The sequence below is a fragment of the Balearica regulorum genome, chromosome 1 (assembly GCF_011004875.1).
Source record: "Balearica regulorum gibbericeps isolate bBalReg1 chromosome 1, bBalReg1.pri, whole genome shotgun sequence".
NCBI classification, from domain to species: Eukaryota; Metazoa; Chordata; class Aves; order Gruiformes; family Gruidae; genus Balearica; species Balearica regulorum.
The window spans coordinates 44,854,409-44,877,202 of NC_046184.1; the positions used below are offsets into that span (position 1 = coordinate 44,854,409).

The window sequence follows — 22,794 nt, forward strand, 5'->3', positions numbered from 1 at the left end:
AGGTGAAAGTTTTGACTATGCCTTGGGACATTCTCTAATTCCAGTAGTGAGATGGCAGGAAAAGATCAGGGAGACACAAATTCTGTTAGAAATATTGCTGAATCTGTGTAGTATTAGTGAAATATAAAGATACCCAGAAGAAATAAGGAGCAATGGCTTCTGTTAATTTAAAACCAAATTTTCTGATTGTGTTGGAAAGTACTACCATTTTCAGGTTAAGGCAAAGATTGCTAGATAGGTGAAAAAACCCTTCTGCTTACATCACTGGGTGTATTCTCTAGAATGTCTCACTTGCTAAATAGAAATCTCAAGAATTTGAGAGTCGTATTATTTGTATTTGTTACGCTTGACAGATAGTGTACACAAAAGCAGTATGATTTCTCTCTGTGATTCTTTTCAATAACAATGCACAATTAACACATTGAATTCAGTGCTGTGATAAATAATTTCTGAGTGCAGTAACATGACGGGATTAGTAAACACCAACGCCGCCCCAAGCTTCTGATAGCATTGAATGTTACAAAAATATGGGTGAGAAAGAAGTGCTTCAGATTATCAGCAATGGGCTAGGATGTAATTTCTTCTGTAGGAAAGTTTTTTCCATAATTACCCACCCTAAAAGCATCTTCTTCTGAAATAGCTGTGTTAGCCATTGTGACTTTGGATTCATGTATGTATCTGTCTTGCTGTGCTTGTATCTCCTGCTGTGTGTGACTGAGGAATCACCCAGATTTTTTGTTTCTAGTAGTCTTTCTCATTCTTCATGCTTTACTCCATCTTTTTTCTTTGTCTTCTTCCTTGAAAAATGACCAATTCCTTCTTAGCTAGAAATAGTGACTTTCATTTCAAGATATTTTTTTCTCAGAATTGCTTTAGTGTCAAAACGAAAGTACAGACAGAAAATTCTACTGAGATTGACAACCCACCTTTTTATCCTGTTTATCAACATTATCTTGATAAAACTATTTATTAGACTTCTTGTTTAATGCTGCTTTTATTAATGTTATTTAAATCGTAGATGTCAGTGCATGTCCTAGAAAGACTTAACTGCAATGTCACTGGAGTAGCTCTTCAAAAATACCAATATTAGTATTCTTTAAAGGATGAGACTAATGAGTAATTTACAAAGAGTGGTATCTTGGGTTTTTCATATTCCACACACAAGACTTCTAGATGACACTGTAGAAGTCTGAAGAAGCAGCTGGAACTTACCTCCCCTGACTGAAGTGAGTTAGACTGCAGCATGTCAGCATCAGCGCTTCCTACAGTAATGTATAATTTGGTGCAGCTTGGGCAGATGAGTGAAGCAAAGCCATGCTGAATTAACTGCTGAGGCTCCTGACATTTCCACTGTATGCGGTTTGTGAGTTGTACTTTGGACTAGGTTTAGTTTCATTCTTTGAACTGAATGTCTCAGAGCTTGCTTCAAAGCCATCTGAGCATAGCTATCCCAGAAGTCTTTGCTTCCTTGACTTGTGGATTCCTTTAGGAAGTGCCGTGCTCACCTTCATCTGTCTCACTGCTGCTTGATTTCTCTCCCCACTCCAAGTGGATGTTGTGCAAATAATGGCCTTTTAGGGGAGCTTAGATGCTGGGGCATCCCTCACAAGTACCAGAAATTTCTTCTAAGGCAAATGCTTGTCTGGAACCCATCTCTTCTGCCAAGTGAATGCCATGGCATCACTTCTGATCAAATATTAAATCCATGCCATGCTGATAAGTATTATGGAGTCCCCCTCTCATCCCATTCCCTCCTTGGAGACACACAGTCCACAGCCGATCTCCCAAACCAGGAAGGAAAATGGCCCTTCCCAAAAATCCGTAGCTTTCTCTCAATCCAAAAACCATCTTGGCATCTGAAAAAGGAAGGGGAAGTTACTGCAACTAACTGCAATTCCAGCAGCTCTCTGACTGTATGAGAAAGAAATAGAAATCATCCTGATTTGTATTTTTTTCTTGGTATTTGTTGAAGAGTGTACCAGCACCAGTACCACCACTGAGCAGATCCTTTATACGCTGCGTTTGAGCCAATGTGGTTGGGTTTCTGCGCAGGAGCCTGAGGGGGCTGTGTTATCAAGGCATGCCATGTCCACAGCTTATACAGTTACCAGGACTGTGCCTGGCAAACAGGCAGAGCTGGGATGGGGCAGGTGGTCTCTGACAGAGCTTGCTGATCTACAGAACTTACAGCTCACGACCGCTGGGGAATTGTCTCTCAAGGCATAGCAGCTCCCACAGTCAATGCAGAGACTCATACTGCCTTTCCACAGCTCTGCGACCAGTGGCCTAATTCTACCAGAAACCTAAACACAGTTCCATGCTCAATGCATGTACGGGAAAGGAGTACGCACACTTACTCTGGCGGGTGTCTCGACCACTGATTTTGCAGTTGCTGTTGCCTGCCGTGGCAGAGAGTGGGCCAAGGGGATGTTCCTACATGTTGCCTCACAGGGGTCCTCTGGGGATTGTGGGCATGTAGACATGTGCAGCACCATTGCCATGCTTTCCCCTAGACTGTGTCCCAGGACTGCTGATCCTGGGACCAAGGGCGTGGACGTCCTCATGAGCTTTGCAGAATGCTCTCTCCTCCCCTAACAGTGTGTTCAAGATCTCTGTGGTAGGGGCATGCATACCATACCACCTCTGCAGCATGATTTTGCCACCTCATCAAGAACATGGTCTTCATCTATTTGAAATTAATGCAGCACCACTTGTCAGTCCTCTCCCGCTTGGCAGCAGGCTTGATATTAGCAACAGGGTGGTACATCTGCTGGAGAAGCTGTTGCAGCAGTAGGAAAAGGAGGAAACAAGAAGAGTAATAGAAGAGTGAAGAGGCTGTTCAAGGGGTGGGGGAAAGCAGCAAGGACTACTTTCTTTAATAGTCTTGGAAAAACAACACAGTGGAGAAGCTGAAGAGCATAAGGTGACTTGCTGCCTTTGGTTTAGAGGAATGTGTATGTGAGTGACATGGCTCTTTGTACACCGTGAGATGCACTTCAGAAGTTTCAGGAGCTCTTGGTATTTGAAGAATCCTTTTGTGTTTAGCTTGCATTGAAGGACTTGACATTGGTGAGACCCAGTCATTATTCAACCCAGGAAGGTTTGAAATTCTTCTTTTGAGAATGTGGAGTGAAATTTCTGTTTTCGTGTCTACTAAGAATTCTTTTGGCATGGACCAAAACTGCTTTTTGTAACTACTGGGGGCAGCCAGGTGATTTACTTTAGAACCACAGTACTTCTCCAAACCTGAACTGTTAATACAGATGTAGTATTTGTGTGGTGGCTGGGTAAAAATAAAGCCATGCTCGCTGGGGGCTTGCATTTGATAGAAGTGTAATTTAAGCCCAGATCTTCAAAGCTGAAAAGCTACTTGAGTTTTTTATTATATCACTTGGTCTAAAGTGATTTTATTACTGAAATGTCAAATATATTAAAGTGATAGAGCAATCTTAAACTTGAAGAAAAGCAGAGAAATAGCATGCTGGTAGGAAAATAGCAACTGTAAAATCTTGAGTCATAAAGTATGCTGTCTTAACATAAACCATAAATAACAACACACCAGAACAAAGTGGAAGGTTTCATGGGTTTTAATAGTTTAATGAGATGTCACTACTGCCTCTTCCCGCCCCTCTTTTTAGAAAGAGTGATTGCTTGGAGGTTTCACGGTAGGGCAATCTTAAGGGCAATGTAAACCTGCTTTATGATGTTCTCTAGTCTTCCAAATAGGTGCAGATAGAGACAGTGTTTTATTATGTATTAGGTAGTCCAAATGCTCCCTGGCTGTCAGAAGGATGAAGAAAAGGGCACAAGGAAGATCATAGATACCCATGTATTGTATCGGGTTATTGTCTTCAGTGACATTAAACTCTCTAGGGTGGAGAGGTTAAGTGCAGACAAGTGATTACTGAGTTGGCATGGAAGACATGTGGTTCCTGTCTGCCGCATGATACATGTGTTCTGCTTTAAGTACACTTAAACCCGTGATAGGTTTCAATAGAAATGACTCAAGTACATGCAGATCTTTTCACTGTCTCCCTCCTACAGCCAGGTGCCAAAGTTATATAGCTTGTATACAAGCACTGGGAATCTTCTATTACAAGATTACTAATTATGGTCTTTAAAAGATGCCTCTTTCCTTTAGCAGGCAAACATTGCCTTTTTCATCATTATTAATAATTGTAAAATAATAATAATGAATAATAATACTCATCCATTGTATTTAACTATTTATTGCCTACTATCCACACTTACACTGAATATGCAATTACTCATTAAATATTGTTTTCATTGCCTCTGGCCTTTTTGTCAGCACTTTCCTTGAGAGTCTCACAAGCAGCAAAGATAAGGATTAGTTTTCTCAATTCTTTGAGATAAGGTGATATTAGCTCTATGTTACAATGAGTTTGCAGATTTTAATGCATTCCCAGCAGGAAGTACAGAAAAAGAATTTATCTTTGGAAGTAGCGTTGTTATCCTTACTTACAATTACTTTCACCAATCCTATCTAGAAATGACTGTAAATGCTGGTGATACAGCCATAAATTCTAGTTGTGTACATGACCAGGGCTTGTTGATTTTTGTTGGGTTTCAATAACGTATGTCAGTTTTATAGAGCATTGATCGGTATGAATAGGTCTAGAATTAAAGATATTTTCTTTTGATAATCAGTAACATTTCATATAAGAGGTCTGTTTCAAATCATATACATACCTCAGTTTGTGTGAATTTTCATCTCAATATGGTGATGACTTTGCCTTATAAACATATTCTCTCTTGCAGCTGAAAATAACAACAGGGATTTGTGCAATGTTTATAAAAAATGGAAACTGTGCTGTTATCTTCTGATGTAAGCATGCATGCTTGGGGCTTCTATGTTTCCATTTCCTTAAATCCTCAGGCAGAAGTGTAGAAATATGCGTGGTCTGATAGTGGATGAACTGTGTATTTAATGGAAGTGCAGGTCAGATGCATCTGGAGCTTCTGGATGTTAGTGTCTCAGGTTGCTGAAAGTCTGAATATGTATTCCCACTGAAGAGAGAAGCAGTGAGTAATGCTATATTAACCTCTTCAGTATGTGTATAGTGTATATACTAGATAGGCTTCTAGGATTGGATATAATTGCCCCAAGTTTTCTTGAATATGACCATAAAAGAAAGAGCCTATTACCTACAAATCTTGAAAAGTAGCAGTGGTACTAGAATTTGAAATATTAAGCTGGAATAATGTAACTCTTTAAATACAGAAAACTCAAATTTGATGAATAATACAAATGAAAATAAAACGTTTCAAAGAATATCTACCCTCCTCAGTAGCTCATCCTTGAAAAAGAGGGTCCTTCCCTCCTGTCCTACTTGCCCAACATATATTATTGGCCTAGGCTGCTCCCATTGCTTGCATTATTTGCTGGGTCACTGAAAACATCTCTTACTGCTTCTGAAGCTTGGGTATTTTCTGTTCTACAGGCAACATCTCCCTGCTGCTCTCAGGAGTTTGTCTCTCCTTTCCTTTCTCTCCAGCCTTACAGTACCAGAAGAAAAGGGTCTTTCATGAGACTAAATTTTACTTAAAACCTTATCTATGTGATATAATGAATAGATAAGGAATAATACTGTACAGGTAAGATGTGAGGAATTCATATATGAGTAGATTCATGTTACATTGATAGTGAAAGAAACTGGAATGTTTAAGCTTCTTAAGTTTATTGTAGTATTTTCTAGTGAATGGCAACTTCTTAAAGAAGAGCTTTACTACTGTAGGGGAGAACTTACAGGTTCCCCTGTAAGACAGAGCAACTCCTTTGTTCTGAACTTAGATTTGTATGTCTTCAAATATCCCAAGAACTTCCTAGAGAATTTAACTTTTTAGTCTTATCACTAACGTAAAACTATTGCAAGCAAAACTCATGTTCTTGTTATGTCTGACTGGTGTGTAACCATGCTTATGGAGTATTCCAGCTCACTACTTCCTGGGATGATTCTACTTCCATTCTGTTTCCCATTAGCTTATAAGTCTACTTTGTTTCTTCTTAGTCTAAAGTTTTTCCTGTTAACTTATTAGCCTATGTTTTGTGCACAGTTACGTGCACTTTTACCTCTATTACTTATACACCTCTACACAGTGGTGTCTATTAAAGACAGTGAGCAGGTTTAGATACTGTTACACAGCTGTCAACCTCTGGAACTTGAGAAACCCCTGAGGGCTGAGTTCATTCAGTTTCTTTTGGGGAATTAGTAATTTGCTTTTGCTTTAGAAGATGCCACATTTCCATGTTGCAACAAGCAGGTTGGCACAAGTACACAGTGCTTGTCACAGGCTCCCACACTCACTCTACCAGAACTTACTATGTGGTAAATTGTCTGTCTTGGTCTACTAATGAAATATTGAATACTAGTTTTGTGGCAGAATATTATACACTGTCAAGGTAACAAATTTTTTCTCATGGTGATGTAGACGGGTGACATTGCTGCTGATCTATCACATTTCATAGAATCATAGAATGGTTTGGGTTGGAAGGGACCTTAAAGATCATCTAGTTCCAACCCCCCTGCCATGGGCAGGGACACCCTCCACTAGACCAGGTTGCCCAAAGCCCCGTCCAGCCTGGCCTTGAACAGTGTTCCAGTGCCTCACCACCACCACAGTGAAGAATTTCTTCCTTATACCTAATCTAAATCTACCCTCCTTCAGCTTAAAGCCCTTACCACTTGTCCTGTCACTACATGCCCTTGTAAACAGTCCCTCTCCAGCTTTCTTCAGGTACTGAAAGGCTGCTTTAAGGTCTCCCCGGAGCCGCCTTTTCTCCAGGCTGAACAACCCCAGCTGTCTCAACCTGTCTTCATAGCAGAGGTCCTCCAGCCCTCTGATCATCATCTCCTCTGGACTTGCTCCAACAGGTCCATGTACTTCTTATGTTGGGGGCTCCAGAGCTGGACGCCGTACTCCAGGTGGGGTCTCACGAGAGAGGAGTAGAGGGGCAGAATCACGTCCCTTGACCTGCTGGTCACGCTTCTTTTGAGGCAGCCCAGGATACGGTTGGCTTTCTGGGCTGCAAGCACACATTACTGGCTCATGCTTTGCTTCTCATCAACCAGCCAATTTATTGAGTTCCAGTCCTTTGCTGCCATGCACAGTCTGTCTGCAGGCCTCTGCATACCAAAAATGAAAATCTGAAAGTGAGAGGAAAAATGATTTCTTGAGTCTAAACGTATTTCTCTGAGTTTGTATTTACATTTGGTTCATGGGATAAGATTTCTTGTCTCAGGTTCTGAGAAGTTTACAACATTGCAGTAGAGAAAATATTTCTACATATTGATTTGTGTTTCAAACTTTAGCTAGTTAGGACAGAATTTGTGTTATGAAAAGCCCTGTATACATCCATTCTTAAAAGCTAAAATTGAGAAATATGAGCAGTTATCTGGATAAAAGAAAGAATAGTTAGAGTGTCATTTAAAATTTTGCAAAACATTGCAATTGATTTTTTGCTCTAATGTATAAAATAGCTTCAGTCCATTCTCATTGTACCAAAAAAAAAAACCCCACCCCAAAAAGTTTTACAGTGTTTTTTTTGCAAAAAGGAAATTGTCCTAAATTTATTGAACCTGGATTGCTTCGTTCATCGACTTTCTGTATCATACTGCCTTATCTCCTTAATGTCCTGGGCCTGTTGCTGGTGTGAAAGTTGTTTTTTATGGGGTAACAGCAGATCTGGAAAAAAACTTTTTAATATGTTGTGAATGTTTTGTCAGTACAGGTCTCCAAGTTAGCTGATGTCATGGTCAGACATGGTGTGAAGAAAGGCGATCGTGTGGTCATCTACATGCCCATGATTCCACAGACAGTGTACTGTATGCTGGCTTGTGCAAGAATAGGAGCCATCCACAGCCTGATTTTTGGTGGATTTGCATCTAAAGAACTTTCTGTTCGCATTGATCATGCAAAGGTAATAATGTATTTGGAACAACAAACACCATTGCATTAGTTATTCATATAAATCAATGTCAAACCCCCTTTTATCCAGAGAGGATAACACTTGTCTTTGTGTGGCACGCAGTCTCGATTTGTTTATAATACCTAACATTGAAATGTGAACAAAGTACTACATCTGTGCTGAGAGTGATACTTTTATAGCAGACATTGAGATACAAATTTTGACCTCTTTTAAAAAAGCATGAGTTTAACACGCTGTTCTGTTTACAGGATACATTATTCTTCCATTTGTCAATCTTTGTCTACAAAGCATCACGTTGAAATTGGCTTTTCACACAGCATTTTCCTCAAGTGTGCAAGGAAAATGCTGCCAACTCTGAATGACTTTATTGGTTCATTTGATGTTTATACATATTAGGTAGTACGTTTTTCAGCTCTATAGCTACTTCATCTAAGTTGTACATGAATCAAGGCAGCTAGGGAACCAGCTGTCTTAAGTGACTCTGCAGAGAACATAATTAATAGAGGTGAATGCTTCAGAGGCTTCCATGGTTAGCACAAGTTGAGCTTGTTTATGACATCTTTGTAACTGAAAATGCAAATAGTACTTTAATAACCTACTTAGTAGCTGATATGTGCATATTAGTAGCTTGTGTGTGCGTTAGTTTCAAACCAGCTAACAGTGTTTGTACTGGAAGTTTCTGTTCTTGTTTTCTACCAGTGAACGAGACAAAAGTCTTCGTCATCTTGCTCAGTCACCTGGATCATTAAGACCATCCATGGTAGCCGTCTATCACCAAATCACGTTCATTGGGTGTGTAAGCCAAAACATTATGGGAAGTAAAGTCCACAAGATTTCTGGAACTTAGATTTTTGTGTACAGAAGTGCTTTTCAGATCCCCAAGGCTTGAATTTTATGAATTATTTGTAAATAGAAAGTTGAATCCATTCCCCCTCCTCCCTGTTGATGTTTTAACAAAGTAAAAGTTAATAAAAGGGCTGAAATGGTTTGTTGGAATCGTGAAAAAGAGCTGGGGGAAGACTAGTGACAGCTCCATAGTTTTCCCTGACTTTCCTCCCGCTCCCTCACTTTTTCAACGAGTTGTAAAAATTAATTTTAACTTATAGAAGCTTTTGATTAGGGAAAAATAATGTAGAAGAAAAAATGATAGACTTTTAAAATGGAATTTGCTACAATATGAATCATCTAGCATGTTTACTTTTAGAGTGTTTTGCAAATATTAACTAATTAATCCCAATGGACTTTCTCTGAAGAACAAAAGGAGACAGCATAGTAACCATAATCCTTGCTTCATGCATTAAAAAGTAAGCAGACAAAATTTAAGTGATTTACCCAAGGTCACACAACAAGTCTTTTGCAGGGTTAGCTATTGAATTACTAGCTACAGGCCATTGATTAAATTCTAATTTACATTGCCTTTTTCTTTTTTCTTTAAAAGGCACATCTAGATATTTTGGATGATTTTTCGTCCAAATGAAAGTGTAAGTAAGGAGGAGAGGCACATCCTCAATCTAAATTTCAAAACATGCCACAATTTTGCAATGCTGTAAAGCTTTTGAGATTATCTTAAGATATGTATACAAGTAGCTGTGATAGATGGTATTCTGCTGAACTCAGGAATTAATTGAAGCAATCTCAAAAAACCCTAACCTTTCTATTAGGCTTTTATGTGAATTGGTTTAGATGCTGCAGTACAGGACCTAATATTGGTAAGATTAATTAGAAAGAGTTAAAGATGTGCTGTGAGATGCTTTTGTGGAAGAGAGGTCAGACTTCACTTTTATTGTAAGATCTAAGTGAAAGAAATAACAAGCACTTTCTAGTGACTATGAAAAGGTACATGCACTTTACCAGCTTACCTTAATTCATCTTGAATTTTAAATAGGTCTGGGAATGCTTCAAAGTCCTGCAGCTGATAATTTTTACTCTTGTCAGGTATTGGCAGTTACAGATGTTCTGCAGTGAATTGTGATGAAGTGATACAGAGCATGAGAACAGGCATTTCTTGTCATGTTTCTTTTCACCTGAAACTGGGAATATATAGTTTGCAATATCGAAACAATAGGTACTTTTGAAGGACCTTACCTATATTTTGAGAAATTAACATGACATCTGTTTAAGCACTTTATGTTAGTAAACTAGGAAAACTGAGAAGAATACTTAACAATATGCTTATATGCCTATTTGATAGGGTAGCTGCTATGCCTTCAACAACCAAATTTTCTCATGTTTTTTCAATCACAATAATTATATGCAATTCCAGAGGGCTTTTTAGACTTTAAGTCCTAACTCTGCAAAATAAAATGGAAGTAATGGAGTTTTTCAGACATGTGATTTTTGAAAACACTTTACTAAAGCAGTATTACAATTTGCAAGTGAACAACAATTCTTTGAAATACAAAATGTACGAAACACTCAAGTTACTCAAAACTATCTGTTACTATCTTCCATTGCGGTAAGAAATTCTGTATTTCTCACTTATTTACATTTAACACATTTGGAGATTTTAATAAGGTTTCCTTGAAAAAATAAGCTAATATTTTGTAATAGTTTATTCTGAACAAGGCAGTTCCTGGGCACAGGTAAGGCTCTTAATGGTCACCCCTGCTTCTCATCATAAGATGATCCAACCTTTTGAGTGATTAGGCAGCACGCTCAGCTGCTGACACTTGAGATGCACAATTGCCTTATAATAGTTGCAGTCTGGTCTTTTCTAGTCTTGAAGCACTGTTTATTTTTTTGATTATGTATTGTAGATTAGAAAGGATTATCTTGCTTTTTACTTTTAACTACTTTTATGGTATGATTCAGGTCTCTTTCTTTAGAGCACTGTTTAATATCTGGTAAAACTACATGTGCATGGCAGTCTGACATGGATCTTCTAACCACAAAGCCAGAGCAGTACCAGCAGGTGCAGCAGAACTATATAATGACTGCATAAGCACTGGATTTCTTTCAAATGCCTGCTACTTTTTTTAAGGAGGAGGGAGGCACAACAAAAGTGCAGTATGTTTTAGTATAGGCTTGTGATCAGATGTGTTGCTGTGGCACAAAGAGAAGAGAGCTGTGTGTGTTGAATGGTGAGGGTCTGAGTGCTGGATCTCTCTGTAAACCACTTCATGACACTCCTGACATTTTGTGCCCCAAAGGTAGCCGGTTTTTGGTTTGGGCTTTTTGCAGCTTTATTAGTTGGCCCAATAAAATGTATTACTGCTTTTTCTAAACTTTGCCTTGTATGCTGTTAGAGACTATAGAAAAATTTGTAGGAGCTGTCTTTATAACAGAATAAAATCACTGGTCTGGTATTATTGGGCCTTTGCGTTACCTCATTTCTACTTCTTCATATTGGTGGGGTTTTTTTCCTACAGCTCACTATTGCTGGCATTCCTTCTCCAGCAAACCGTTGAAATTTCCTGGTTTTCCTTCAAACTAGCTATATTTCTATCTAATCTTATCGTGCAGGACTACATGGAGTCATAAAAGACATGGGAAATGGGTGTATAAAAACAATATGGGAGCAGAGATGCAGAGGAAGTAATGTCAGTAGGCAGAGAGGTAAAACACTAGAAAACAGCAGTTAAAGCCAGTGATGGACCATGGATTTGCCCAGAGTGATCCATGATACTTCCAAGCAGCAACCCTGACTTGAGAAACACATCACCTTAGCCAATTTAGTATTGGTTATTTTTAAACTTCCTTACTGCATACAAAGCAGTTGATGAGCAGAGGTGACACTGTTTACAAATGACTGTAAACCCGGTGTTGACAACAGTCTTTCATTTTAACAATTGAATAGAACTGTGTTAATATCTGACATTAATTACAGTCTAATTTCAGGGTAACCTCCAGATGAATTTTCAGTTTAACTGCATTGTATCATCTTTTATTAAAATCAGCGCATCCTGAAAGATGACAAATGCTGAAATTTTAAAGCTCCTCATAAATCTTTATTTTGAATACAAACTAATTAGCAAACTTTCCTGACTGACAGATTTGGACTGGAAACATTTTGTTACTGCACAAGAAAACAATTTAATCTGTGTTTTCTGTGCTGAGTTTAATGCAGCCTTAACTGTGGCATTGTGGTTTGTGCCTACTTAATGAGATTTATGCTAATGCATACAATTAGTAAACTAGCTTGATCAGACTGAGGGGCGTAGATGAATATACTTCTAAAACTCCAAAAGCAAGGAGATTGAAGACTCATTCTAACACAAAGTTTCTTTGGTGTTATCTTCTATTTCCTGAAATAGAAGAAATAGAAATACTGGTCTTGGGACCTAAGTCAAAATAGTTTGTGTACAGGTTTCTTGACTTAGGAAATCTTACATAAAACTTGAGGTTAACTTAATGACAAAGATGCAAAATCCACATTTGGAAATAGAAGTTATTCTAAAAAAAATCTCAGAACTGCGGAAATCTGATTTTTAGTGGTTTTGCATTCTGAATCCTGCAACCATCACTTGAAAGACTTTAATTCCCTAATGTGCCTTATGACTTTAGCTTATTCTCTTCCAGTATTTCTAGTTTCCTGTCATCTCATTTGCTGCCTTTTTCCTCTTTACCCTGTTTTCCCTCCCATGCCAGTTAATTGCAGGCTGGATGAGAGCCAGCAAAGTGCTATAGCTGGTTTTGAAGTATGCCATTGGGTACAGGCAGATAATTAGAAAGCTGGCTAAACAGGACAGGTAATTGTTGGCATCATTGTACCACTTTTCCTTAATGGAGGGGCTAAAATGGAGATGGAGTTTTCTCTCTGTTCATTAATTGTTGTGCAACTTCCAAGAATTTAATACTGTTGATTTTTTTACTCAAATTTGGTTGAAAATGGTGAAGAGTGTCAGAAGTTTAATTAGTGTGCTCCAGAATGAAAAACAGATGCATGGACAGCAATATCACGCAAGCTTGATTTCCTTAGAAACCTGATCTAAACCCCTGTTTCTGATTATGTGAAGATAAATTTTATACATTGAGCACCATTAATCAAAGAATTTAATGGAAAACATGTTATTAGTTTACATATATAAAATATATTGCAAATGTATATATTAACAGTCTAACTTCTTTATTTTAGCCCAAACTTATTGTAACAGCAAGTTTTGGAGTAGAACCAAAAAGGAAAGTGGAATACATATCCCTCCTAGAAGGAGCACTGGCAAGGGTGCAGAGCAAGCCTGATAAAGTTCTCATTTACAAGCGACCTAATTTGGTGGGTGTACAGTTGTGCCTTTACATTAACTTTCAGATGTCTGTGTAATGCACGTCCCTTTTCTCTTTTACAAATAAAATTTCTGGTGTATCTGTTGTAGTTTGGTTTTGAATTTTATGAGGGAACTTTATATTCATAAGATTTAAATAGTAAATAGAACTAATGCAGCAGAGATTACTGTACAGAAAATTGAATAGTACATGCTTTTTGACCCACTTTCATTTATTCCATCTGTTTTTCTTTCAACACTTTTCTATTTTTCAATGAGCAGGGCCATGTTCCTCTTGCCCCAGGTCGCGATCTTGACTGGGAAGAAGAGCTTGCAAAAGCACAGTATTATAAATGTGTCTCCGTTCCCTCAGACCATCCACTTTATATTTTATATACTTCTGGAACAACCGGCTTGCCCAAGGTAAAGAACTATCTGTAGTCTAAGTGTTTGTGACCAACCTATTTGCAGTTCCTCTTGAGAAAATATTAAATTAAAAAGGTTGAAAATGTTTGCCAAAGCTCAGTGCTATAAGCATTGCTAGAAATGGATTAAGCTCATTTATTCACATTTCACTACTTTAAAGTCAGTGTCTAGGAGTGAATCACATTTGTTTATTTAAATAGCACTAATATAAACTGCACTTACCTCAAAATGTTTATACAGTATAAACTTTTGGGCAGAATGTTTTTATCCTTTAATATCTTCTGTGTTTTAACTGATAAGCATAGTATAGTCACTTAATGGCAAGATTAGTTAATGTATCACTTGTGTGATAACATTTATTGCTGAATAGTCTTTGCTTATTCATTATTTACATATTGGCTAATCTTCCCATAGATAAGATATAATGAATGATATTAAAGATTAAATGGAATTAAGCATGTTCTGAAGGTTTGTGTTACTGAACAGTTCTGAGAACGTAAGTCCCATGAAAATTAAAGTTTGGACTGAGTAATTGAAAACTAATGTAGGGCATTGTTTGAAAATGTTTGCTTTCAAATGTCAATTAGTCTTAATGATCTATTTTTAAAAGATCTTATTTTAAAAGCAAACTCTTGAGTGTTTGCTTGGTACTTAGAATTCTCTTTTAAAGCGTAGAAGACAAGCTGAATATAGTTTTCTGGCGGTGGTCTTACCAATGCAAATTCAGAGACAGTATCAGACATCCCTGGATATGCTGTGCTTAGACTACTACTAGAAAATTATGTAATGATGAACTATAAAGTTCTATGCTGAACTATAAAGTTCAGAATCCGTGAGGAGTTAAGGGAAGACCAACATCAGTTTTGCTGAGAAAAATGTCTTCTGCCTTTGCCTTGAACATGGGCACATAAAAGCAACATATGTATCGTGAATTATTAAATTATATTGGTAAAAGGTCCAAGATAAGATCCTTTGTTAAAACATGTATTTTCCTTGACTGAGAGTTGGGCAGAGAGGAACCAAATGAAATTCAACAAGGGCAAGTGTAGGGTCCTCCACCTAGGGAGGAATAACCCCATGCACCAGTACAGGTTAGGGGTTGACCTGCTGGGAAGCAGCTCAGCAGAGAAGGACCTGGGTGTCCTGGTGGACAACAAGCTCTCCATGAGCCAGCAATGTGCCCTCATGGCCAAGGTGGCCCATGATACCCTGGGTTGCATTAAGAAGAGCATGGCCAGCAGGTCGAGGGAGGTTATCCTCCCCCTTAACTCTGCCCTGGTGAGGCCACATCTGGAGTTCTGTGTCCAGTTCTGGGCTCTCCAGTTCAAGAAAGACAGGGAACTACTGGAGAGTCCAGTGGAGGGCTACAAAGATAATTAGGAGACTGGAGCATCCCTCTTATGAGGAAAGGCTGAGCGAGCTGGGCCTGTTTAGTCTGGAGAAGAGAAGACTGAGAGGGGATCTCATCAACACTTACAAATATCTAAAGGGTGAGTGTCAAGAGGAAGGGGCCAGACTGTTTTCAGTGGTGCCTAGCAACAAGACAAGGGGTAACGGGCACAAATTGGGACACAGGAAGTTCCACCTGAATATGAGAAAAAAATGTCTTCACTTTGAGGGTGACCGAGCACTGGAATAGGCTGCCCAGAGAGCTTGTGGAGACTCCTACTCTGGAGATACTCAAAACCTGCCTGGATGCGATCCTGTGCTACCTGCTCTAGGTGATTCTGCTTTAGGAGGGGGGGTGGACTAGATGATCTCCAGAGGTGCCTTCCAACCCCTGCCGTTCTGTGGTTCTATTTGTTTCAAAACATTTTATCTCAGAGATAAAAGTTTTCAGAGGTTTACTTCACTGTATTAGCTCTGCAGAGAAAAATATAGACACCTTGATGAATGAATCGTCCTTATGAGAGGGAGATTGCCAGCTAGCACTAAGCTACTATGAATAACTTAATAAAATAACTTTTTTATTCATTTAAGGAACTTGTTTTTAAATGGTCATGCAAGTAAAATTACTTAGTTGTGACCTTCATAACAAAACTTTTGTTAATCTCAGAGCAGGGACTAAGTTAGAAGCTGAGACAAACAAAGACAATTTGCTTTCTGAAAATTGTGAAGTGTTAGCTAACCATTCTCTGCTGTGGCAGTCTCCATTTTAATGAGTTGGTATGTCTCCACAGTCCCTCATTTCTTGGAAAAGGCCTGAAAATGCCTGCTTCGTTCTATTAACTACACAGAAAGAATGTACTGTGCCTTGCACAGACAGCTGTATTGTAATGTCTGCACTGTAGACATTTGTTTGGTCAGATGAATCTCACCTGAATTTTAGTTCAAGACATCAAGACATAATTTACTTAATTCTTTCTTCTAGAAACAGTGTGCTAGAAGGTGATGAAATGTATATTAAACACACAAATAGCACAAAATATTTCAAATTTTTTCCAATTAACAGTGTTCCAGAGCCTGTTTTTGGCTTACCAAAGTGATGCTATTGATACTCTGTCATTCTAATTTTCAAATCCCTCTTTTAGACTAAGACTGGGAAGTTCTTCATTTTGCATTTGTATGTATACTTAAGGCTAGAAAAACCTTTCGAAAGTAGACATCTGGTTTAAGCCAATTTTCTGAGATTTGTAAGAAGAGTCCGGAAAGAGGGTTACATTTCAGGGAGTATATTTACCCCAGTTATTTTAGGGATCAGCTACTCCACAGGTGCTCCTCTTTTCCAGTGATCATACAGAGAGACTAGGCAATAAATTTAAAACATGCCTAGCATTTGATGGCCACAATTTAAGTGAGGTAAACACTCATCTCTTATTTTTTGTCAGCATATGTTGACTAAATATTTGTATATCTGATTTTAATGACAAAATTCTAGTCTTTGTTAGTTATCTTTTGAATAGTATTGTCATCTAGGGCTTGGGTTGGGTTTTTATGTTTGTTTTATTGTATGCTTGTTTGTTTGTTTGTTTCCTTTCCAAAATTACTTCTTCAGTGGGAATGCTAGCACAAGCACGTACTTGTTGGAATGGATCCTTTTCCTAAGTGAGGAGTATTGGAATTAGACAACTCTTAAGTCTATTGCTGCTAAAAAATTCATTGAAGACAGGAATATCATTGCATACTTCAAATGATCTTAAATATTCAAATTTTCTCATTTAGGGTGTTGTCAGACCAACAGGTGGCTATGCAGTTATGCTGAACTGGACAATGTCAGCTGTATATGGACTCAAATCTGGTGAGGTAATTCTGTTTAAATGTCAGGTAAATGTGTTTGAACTCCTCTTAAAAACTCTCCACTGTATTTATGTGTTTATTTCTTTTTAGGTGTGGTGGGCAGCTTCTGATTTAGGCTGGGTTGTTGGTCATTCATACATTTGCTATGGGCCTCTCCTACATGGGAATACTACAGTTTTGTACGAGGTATGATCCATTCTGAAAAGCCAGCCTTTGAAAAGGCAGCTTCTCTTCCTGTTGATGATGCTGATGATCCTGTTTAGGCCTGTCCATTCTTCATGCCATATATATTTAAATAGTGTGTATGTCTTTGGTGTTTATGCTTTCCAATCTATTACAGTAATTCCTAAGGAAAACTTACCTACTTCATCGGTGTGACTGGTGGTGGTCAGTGGGGCAAGGAACTCCAAAACAACAGACTTAGAAATGGCAGATGGTGGAGTGTACCTGTGTTGCTGAGGATTCAGCCACAGGCCGTTAGACTACCTTTATTGTGAGTCTGGGAGACGGTGTTGCATTTTGCGAAAATGGGGATGGCAGATTCTTACTGGATCTGAGTTGGCGGCAAAGTCCTGACAGAAATGCATTGCTGGATGCCTCACCTATGATAAAGAAAGCAGAGAGCTGTGCATACAGATACTGTAGAAGCTGTGCTCAGTGTTGCAGTCTGAAGGAAGGCCTCAAAGTTGTCCTCACATACGGGTCAGACTAAAAGTGATACCCTGAATTTGGAAGGTATTGGAAACATTTGCACAGTGTCTGTCCCACATAGCACAGTGTCTGTCCCACATAGCCCAGTGTCTTTCAGGTGACCAAATGTAGATTGCAGTTCCATTATGCATTCAGTAAAAGCACAATAAAATTAGGCCTGTCCTGCACCATTGTCAATATACCTTATGGTGTGGGGCACAAGGGTATGCAGCATCTCTCATGATGCTCATGGGCATTGAGAACATAATGAATGATCCTCTCCCTTATTGGCAAGAAGGCACTGGCCTATGTTTTGGCTCTGTGACCAGAGATATGGAAGATAGGGAATATAGAAACTTTATGATGGAGCCTACTGGCTGTGTTTGAACTGACATGCTACTGTCTTCTGCATGAAGCAGATGAAAGGGACACCATGACAGTTCCTAGAAGAGAAGTCCTTTAAGTCAAGGGAGCAAAGATCTGTAGGATAGCTTTCCATCAGAAAACTTTGAACTGCATTTTTGGTCTAGTGAACAAGGCAAAATCTAGTCTAAAATAAACCTCAAATAACATCTAACAGAAGACGTAAAGAGCATTGGCATTAAATGGTTTGATATACTAATTTGCTCTAATTCACCTCACTAATTGCTGTGTAAACAAAGTCTGTGACACCATATGCGCTCACATTCATGTTTCATGTTATTATTTCACATGGTACTAACTTTATTTTTACCAGTGCACATAGTAGGAACAAGATTGGTAATCTCTCATAGAACAGCAGATTGTGCCTAGGTGACACCTGCATATGTTGCCTTGTGAAAAATCCGGTTCATAATTTTTGTAGCAGAAAAATGAAAAATAAGAAACAAAATGCAATGTTTAAAAGGAAAGCAAATCTTGAGATCTTAAAAATGTGTTTTGGAATTTGTTCTTGTCTTTGTGGTTAACTTTTAACTTTTTGGTTAACTTTTAAAAGGGTTAACTTTTTCTTCTGTTCTTAGAAAGACAGTGTGTTAAGTTGTTCTATGAAATAGAAAATGAGCTTTTGTCAGGATTTTTTTCTTCTACATAATTTTGTGATCTGTAGGATCTGAGGCAAATAACTTTGTTTTTTAGCTTCTAGGCATCAGATTGATTTTTCTATAATTTCTCAGTAAAGCAGGTTGGCAAAACAAGTATTTTTTTTTATTAAATAGTAAAGTCCACAAAGTGATAACAACAAGCACAAGGATTTTTTTCGGTTTTTTTCCTAAATGGCTAAGACAGAGAAGTTCACATGCCTTAATGCTCCCAGCCAGTGACTGCAGCAGCTGGAGAAAACTTAAACAAATGGTTATTCTTAATTTGAAACTCAATGTACCTTCTGTCCAGGTAAAGTTTACCGACTTGCTTACTGTCAGTGTTGAGCATGAAAGCTTGCAATGAATGCATTATTGAAATACATGATGCAATGAGTATCTACAGTGCAACAGTATCTGTGGCAATAAAAATCAGCCATTCGTTTGAGCATTGCTTATGCTTAGCTCTTTTTTGAAGAGTCTCTGATAATCTGGTGGAATCCACTTGCTTCTGTGAATTTACAAACCAGCTCGCTGTGGAACTTCTGAACGCTTTTGAGTCAATGACAAGCGTGAGTCTGCTGCTAGCAGGAGTGATGCTTGGCTCTTAGTGCACATTCAAGTTCTGAAGGACATTGGGAAGCAAGGTTATTTCTAGGACATTGCAAATTAAAAGTAATCAAGTAGTTTAAAAAAAAAGGAGGAAGGAGTTTGTTTAAAAGCAGTAGAGCAAAGTCCTAGGAAAAGAAAAAAAGGCAGAATTCTAGAGGAACAGCTAAGTGAAAGAACATGCTAAATTCATGAGGTAGACCCTTGCAGAAAGGATTCCTTAGTAACTAAATATATCTTTATGTGGAAAAGGGAGTAAGTTTCCCACAATTCATATGTTCATATACATATATATACACATAAACATTTATATAGCTAGATAAAAATGTCCAGACAAACTAACAGTATATGCTTGTGTACTTAACTTGCAAATAACTCCAGATGCAGAGGTGGATTCATGACATTTTGTAGTACATGCTGTACAGCTGTCCTATAGCTTTTTCTCATCCCAGAGGTCATGCTTGCCAGATTCTTCCTGTGTGTTGTTCGTTTCTGTAGGACAAGCATGGATACATCTGTGAGAACTCCTACAGGTTCACTAAATAATTTGGGGATTGAGTTTAGTATCTTGATTTAAGATGTAGGCTCAGTTAACTGCTTTTGAAAGAAAGAGATCACTGCAATGTTCTTTCTATTGTGTCTTAAAAGATCATTTTTTTCCTGTGAAGAAGAGAAGGTCTGGACTCTCTTTTCTGCACCTTTGTGGTGACAGAAGAGACCACTGTGAACAGGAGAAACAAGACTTGGCTTTGAAAAATTAACTGAAGTATACATAGCTTTGCATACTGAGGTATTCAGTGTGCGTTTTTCACCTGCCTTTTCCTAAGGTGAAGGGGTGAGGAAGGAACAGTCTGTATGCTGCACTTAAATCCCGCAAGACTCCATTTGTCGCTCTCCTGTCAGGTGGTAACAATCTGTGCTGTTACATCTTTATGGTACGTAAAGACCTTGTGAAATCTTTGGAAATTCAGTACCCTTCAGCAAGAAAACCTGTTACTTATTTTGACCTTGTTCTATTGTCTGGAAATGAAGGCTTAAAAGGATGTGTGGACATCACTGTAAGCTATATTTAATTAAGTACTAACATGTTGTCCTTCAATCTTGAATCTACTTTCCCAGCACCTTAAATTGTTTGTATAGGTAATCAGAGTTAATAAGTGTGTTCAAGATTTATAAAGCAGAAATATACTCTAGGAAAATAGTATCTGTTCTTTGCTGATCCCATAGCTGATGCCACTTTTTGTGTTAGATAGTATGGATCAATATGTGAGGTTAATTTTCTGGTGTATGGTCTCCACACAAGCTAGAAATCTCTTACTTTCTTATTTCATTTGGATTTACTCACACAGAATAGGCCTTCTGGGCAAAGTTGAAAGATAGACAAGCACAGCACAGGCCTGCGCCTTCTCAGGTCAACTCTTAGTCTGCAGTATATAATTGTCCTCCAGTTAAGATAACTTCTGGTTTTGCAGTACATGATACAGTAAATTGTTGATTGTTTTAGCTAAAGACTTTGTAGACCGAATTCTTATTTGTATGTGTAGGAGCGTGAGAAATCTCAACATATGCTACTAAGAGCTGGTCCTTGCAGTGTCAGTATGTGTCATACATTCCCATATGCAGATGGGTGTTCATAAAGGTAAGCCTACATGCTATGGAAATATGCCTTTATAGATATTAATCCCTTTTTTACCTTTAGTGTATGACTTTCTTACATTTTTAAGTGTATATAATTATCCAGAGTTTTCAGTTGATTTATTCAGCTGTTCTATCCACTAGTCAAAAAGTATTGCTTTGATTTTCTTTTGTATTTTAGAATCCTACTTTATGTATAATAAGGTCTTCTTTTAAGCTCCTTTGCTTTTAATCAAGACATTTCGGAGGCAATGAACACATAACATACCTAATCAGAGTGTATCAACGCTAAATGTATGTGTTTAGCTGAAATTTGGAGAAGAAAGAAATTGAGCTTTTTTCTAGACTGATTTTATAATTTACCTAATGCACAATTTACCTAATGATGGGTAGTTTTCAAACCCTATCTCCACCTTTATTTCATTTCCAGATGCCCAGTATAGTTCTGTATGCAATTTTGGGGGCTTCAGTGGCTTCAGGATCTCTACAAATAATTAAACAGAGAACTCCAGCTATAAATGACTTTCACTAAAAAAACAGAAATAAAATAGTAAAAAAATTAGAAATACTTTTTATTCCTTTTCAAATTTAATTCTATTGCAGAAGAGTTCCATTTTCTAGTTTGTCTGGAAGAACCCCAGTGATTTCCCACTAAATTAATAGAATTTTAAGGCTGGGGAGCACCGTGGTTGATTTCTCTGATATTCTAATAACAAGGAGCAAAAACTTCACCCGATAGCAGAAATGCACATTTATAGAATCAAATATCATACTAGCATTAGTAATAAATTACTAAGTCTAATTAATGTTTAAATACCTAATAGATGTTAATTAGATTCTTCATTCCAAAGGGATTAACTCATCACCACCATGCTAGTTAAATAGAAGAGGAAAGCGGTGCGAGAAAAATGGCATTCTCGGAGATAAGAAAAAGACTTTGGTAGTTTTACAGTAGTTATTTTTGTCCGCTGACACGCTGGGCCACATCAAAATTGTTGCATGAATTTGGCAGAAAAGACTCGCTAAAATAAATAGTGCAATGAAGAGGTTTTCATTCTAGCAGGTGTAGAGTAAGACAAGAAGGAACGGGGAGGAAAGCGATGGGTTCCTTCAGCAGTCTCTGTTACATGGTGATCTTACAGTGAAGTTTTATCTCTGTGTGAATATGTGGGGATCAAGATGATTATTGACATTATAAAGGTACTTCTGAATTTAAAATGTGTCAATTCTGGAAAATAAAAAGGGTAAAATTCCTATTTCTTTTAACAGTGAGTATTAAAGAAAAATCAGAGTTAATATCTGGTTGACCTATCTGTCTGCTTCGTGATTTTTGCTCTTGGTGAGAACATTATTAAACAGTAGTAGTACTTTTCCCATTTTTCTCTCTGATATGCCACCAATTGAGCCTTGAGACAGTGTTCATGACATCAGTATCATCTTTTTGAAGATTAAAAATGGGAGGAAAAGGAAGACTTCTGTACACAGAGAAAAATAATCTTTATAAAGAGGAATAGTGTATAATTTTTCCTCTGCTCAGAAAGCTGTCTTAACAGTGGATATTCATGAATTTTGCAGTCAAAGTTTTTCCTAAATGATTGCCTAATGATGGGGTTTGGGTTAGGGAGTATCAGTATGCTGTTTAGGTATGGGGAAAGAACATCTTGTCCTCTTTGCCTAGGGCCAACCACTATTGAATATAAACTGGATTGACTTCATACCCTCACTTCTTGAAATGATTTGTTTATTTTTAAACTACTTAGTAGGTGACAACTTGTTGTTTTAACAATTGCTATGGAAACTACATGCTTTCAATTTTTACTTGCTGTAACACCATTGTCAGGAATGTGAAACCAGTAATGAATTCCTTTGAATACAGCAAGGTTTATTAGTTTTTTGGTTTTTTTTAATAATCTGTTCTGGATTGGTTTTCTCCAAGGCATGACAAACTTCAGCTATAAATAAGCTACTTGAAGTCTCACAGCCCACTCTGGGT

The 22,794-nt window shown here is 37.9% G+C and overlaps 1 protein-coding gene across 3 annotated transcripts in view; it reads left to right on the top strand.

Moving 5' to 3' along the window:
* The window catches only part of ACSS3 (acyl-CoA synthetase short chain family member 3), a 91,984-nt gene that overhangs the window by 12,341 nt on the left and 56,849 nt on the right, over window positions 1–22,794 (top strand). Inside the window, exons 3-7 of one of the 3 annotated variants that reach the window (XM_075747721.1) lie at window positions 7,751–7,939; window positions 13,023–13,157; window positions 13,429–13,569; window positions 16,735–16,815; window positions 16,900–16,995. In XM_075747721.1, the coding sequence (XP_075603836.1) occupies window positions 7,751–7,939; window positions 13,023–13,157; window positions 13,429–13,569; window positions 16,735–16,815; window positions 16,900–16,995 (642 nt within the window). Of the gene's footprint in view, window positions 1–7,745; window positions 7,940–13,022; window positions 13,158–13,428; window positions 13,570–16,734; window positions 16,816–16,899; window positions 16,996–22,794 lie in introns of all 3 variants that reach the window. The other 2 variants (XM_075747740.1, XM_075747729.1) reach the window with 2 other exon arrangements.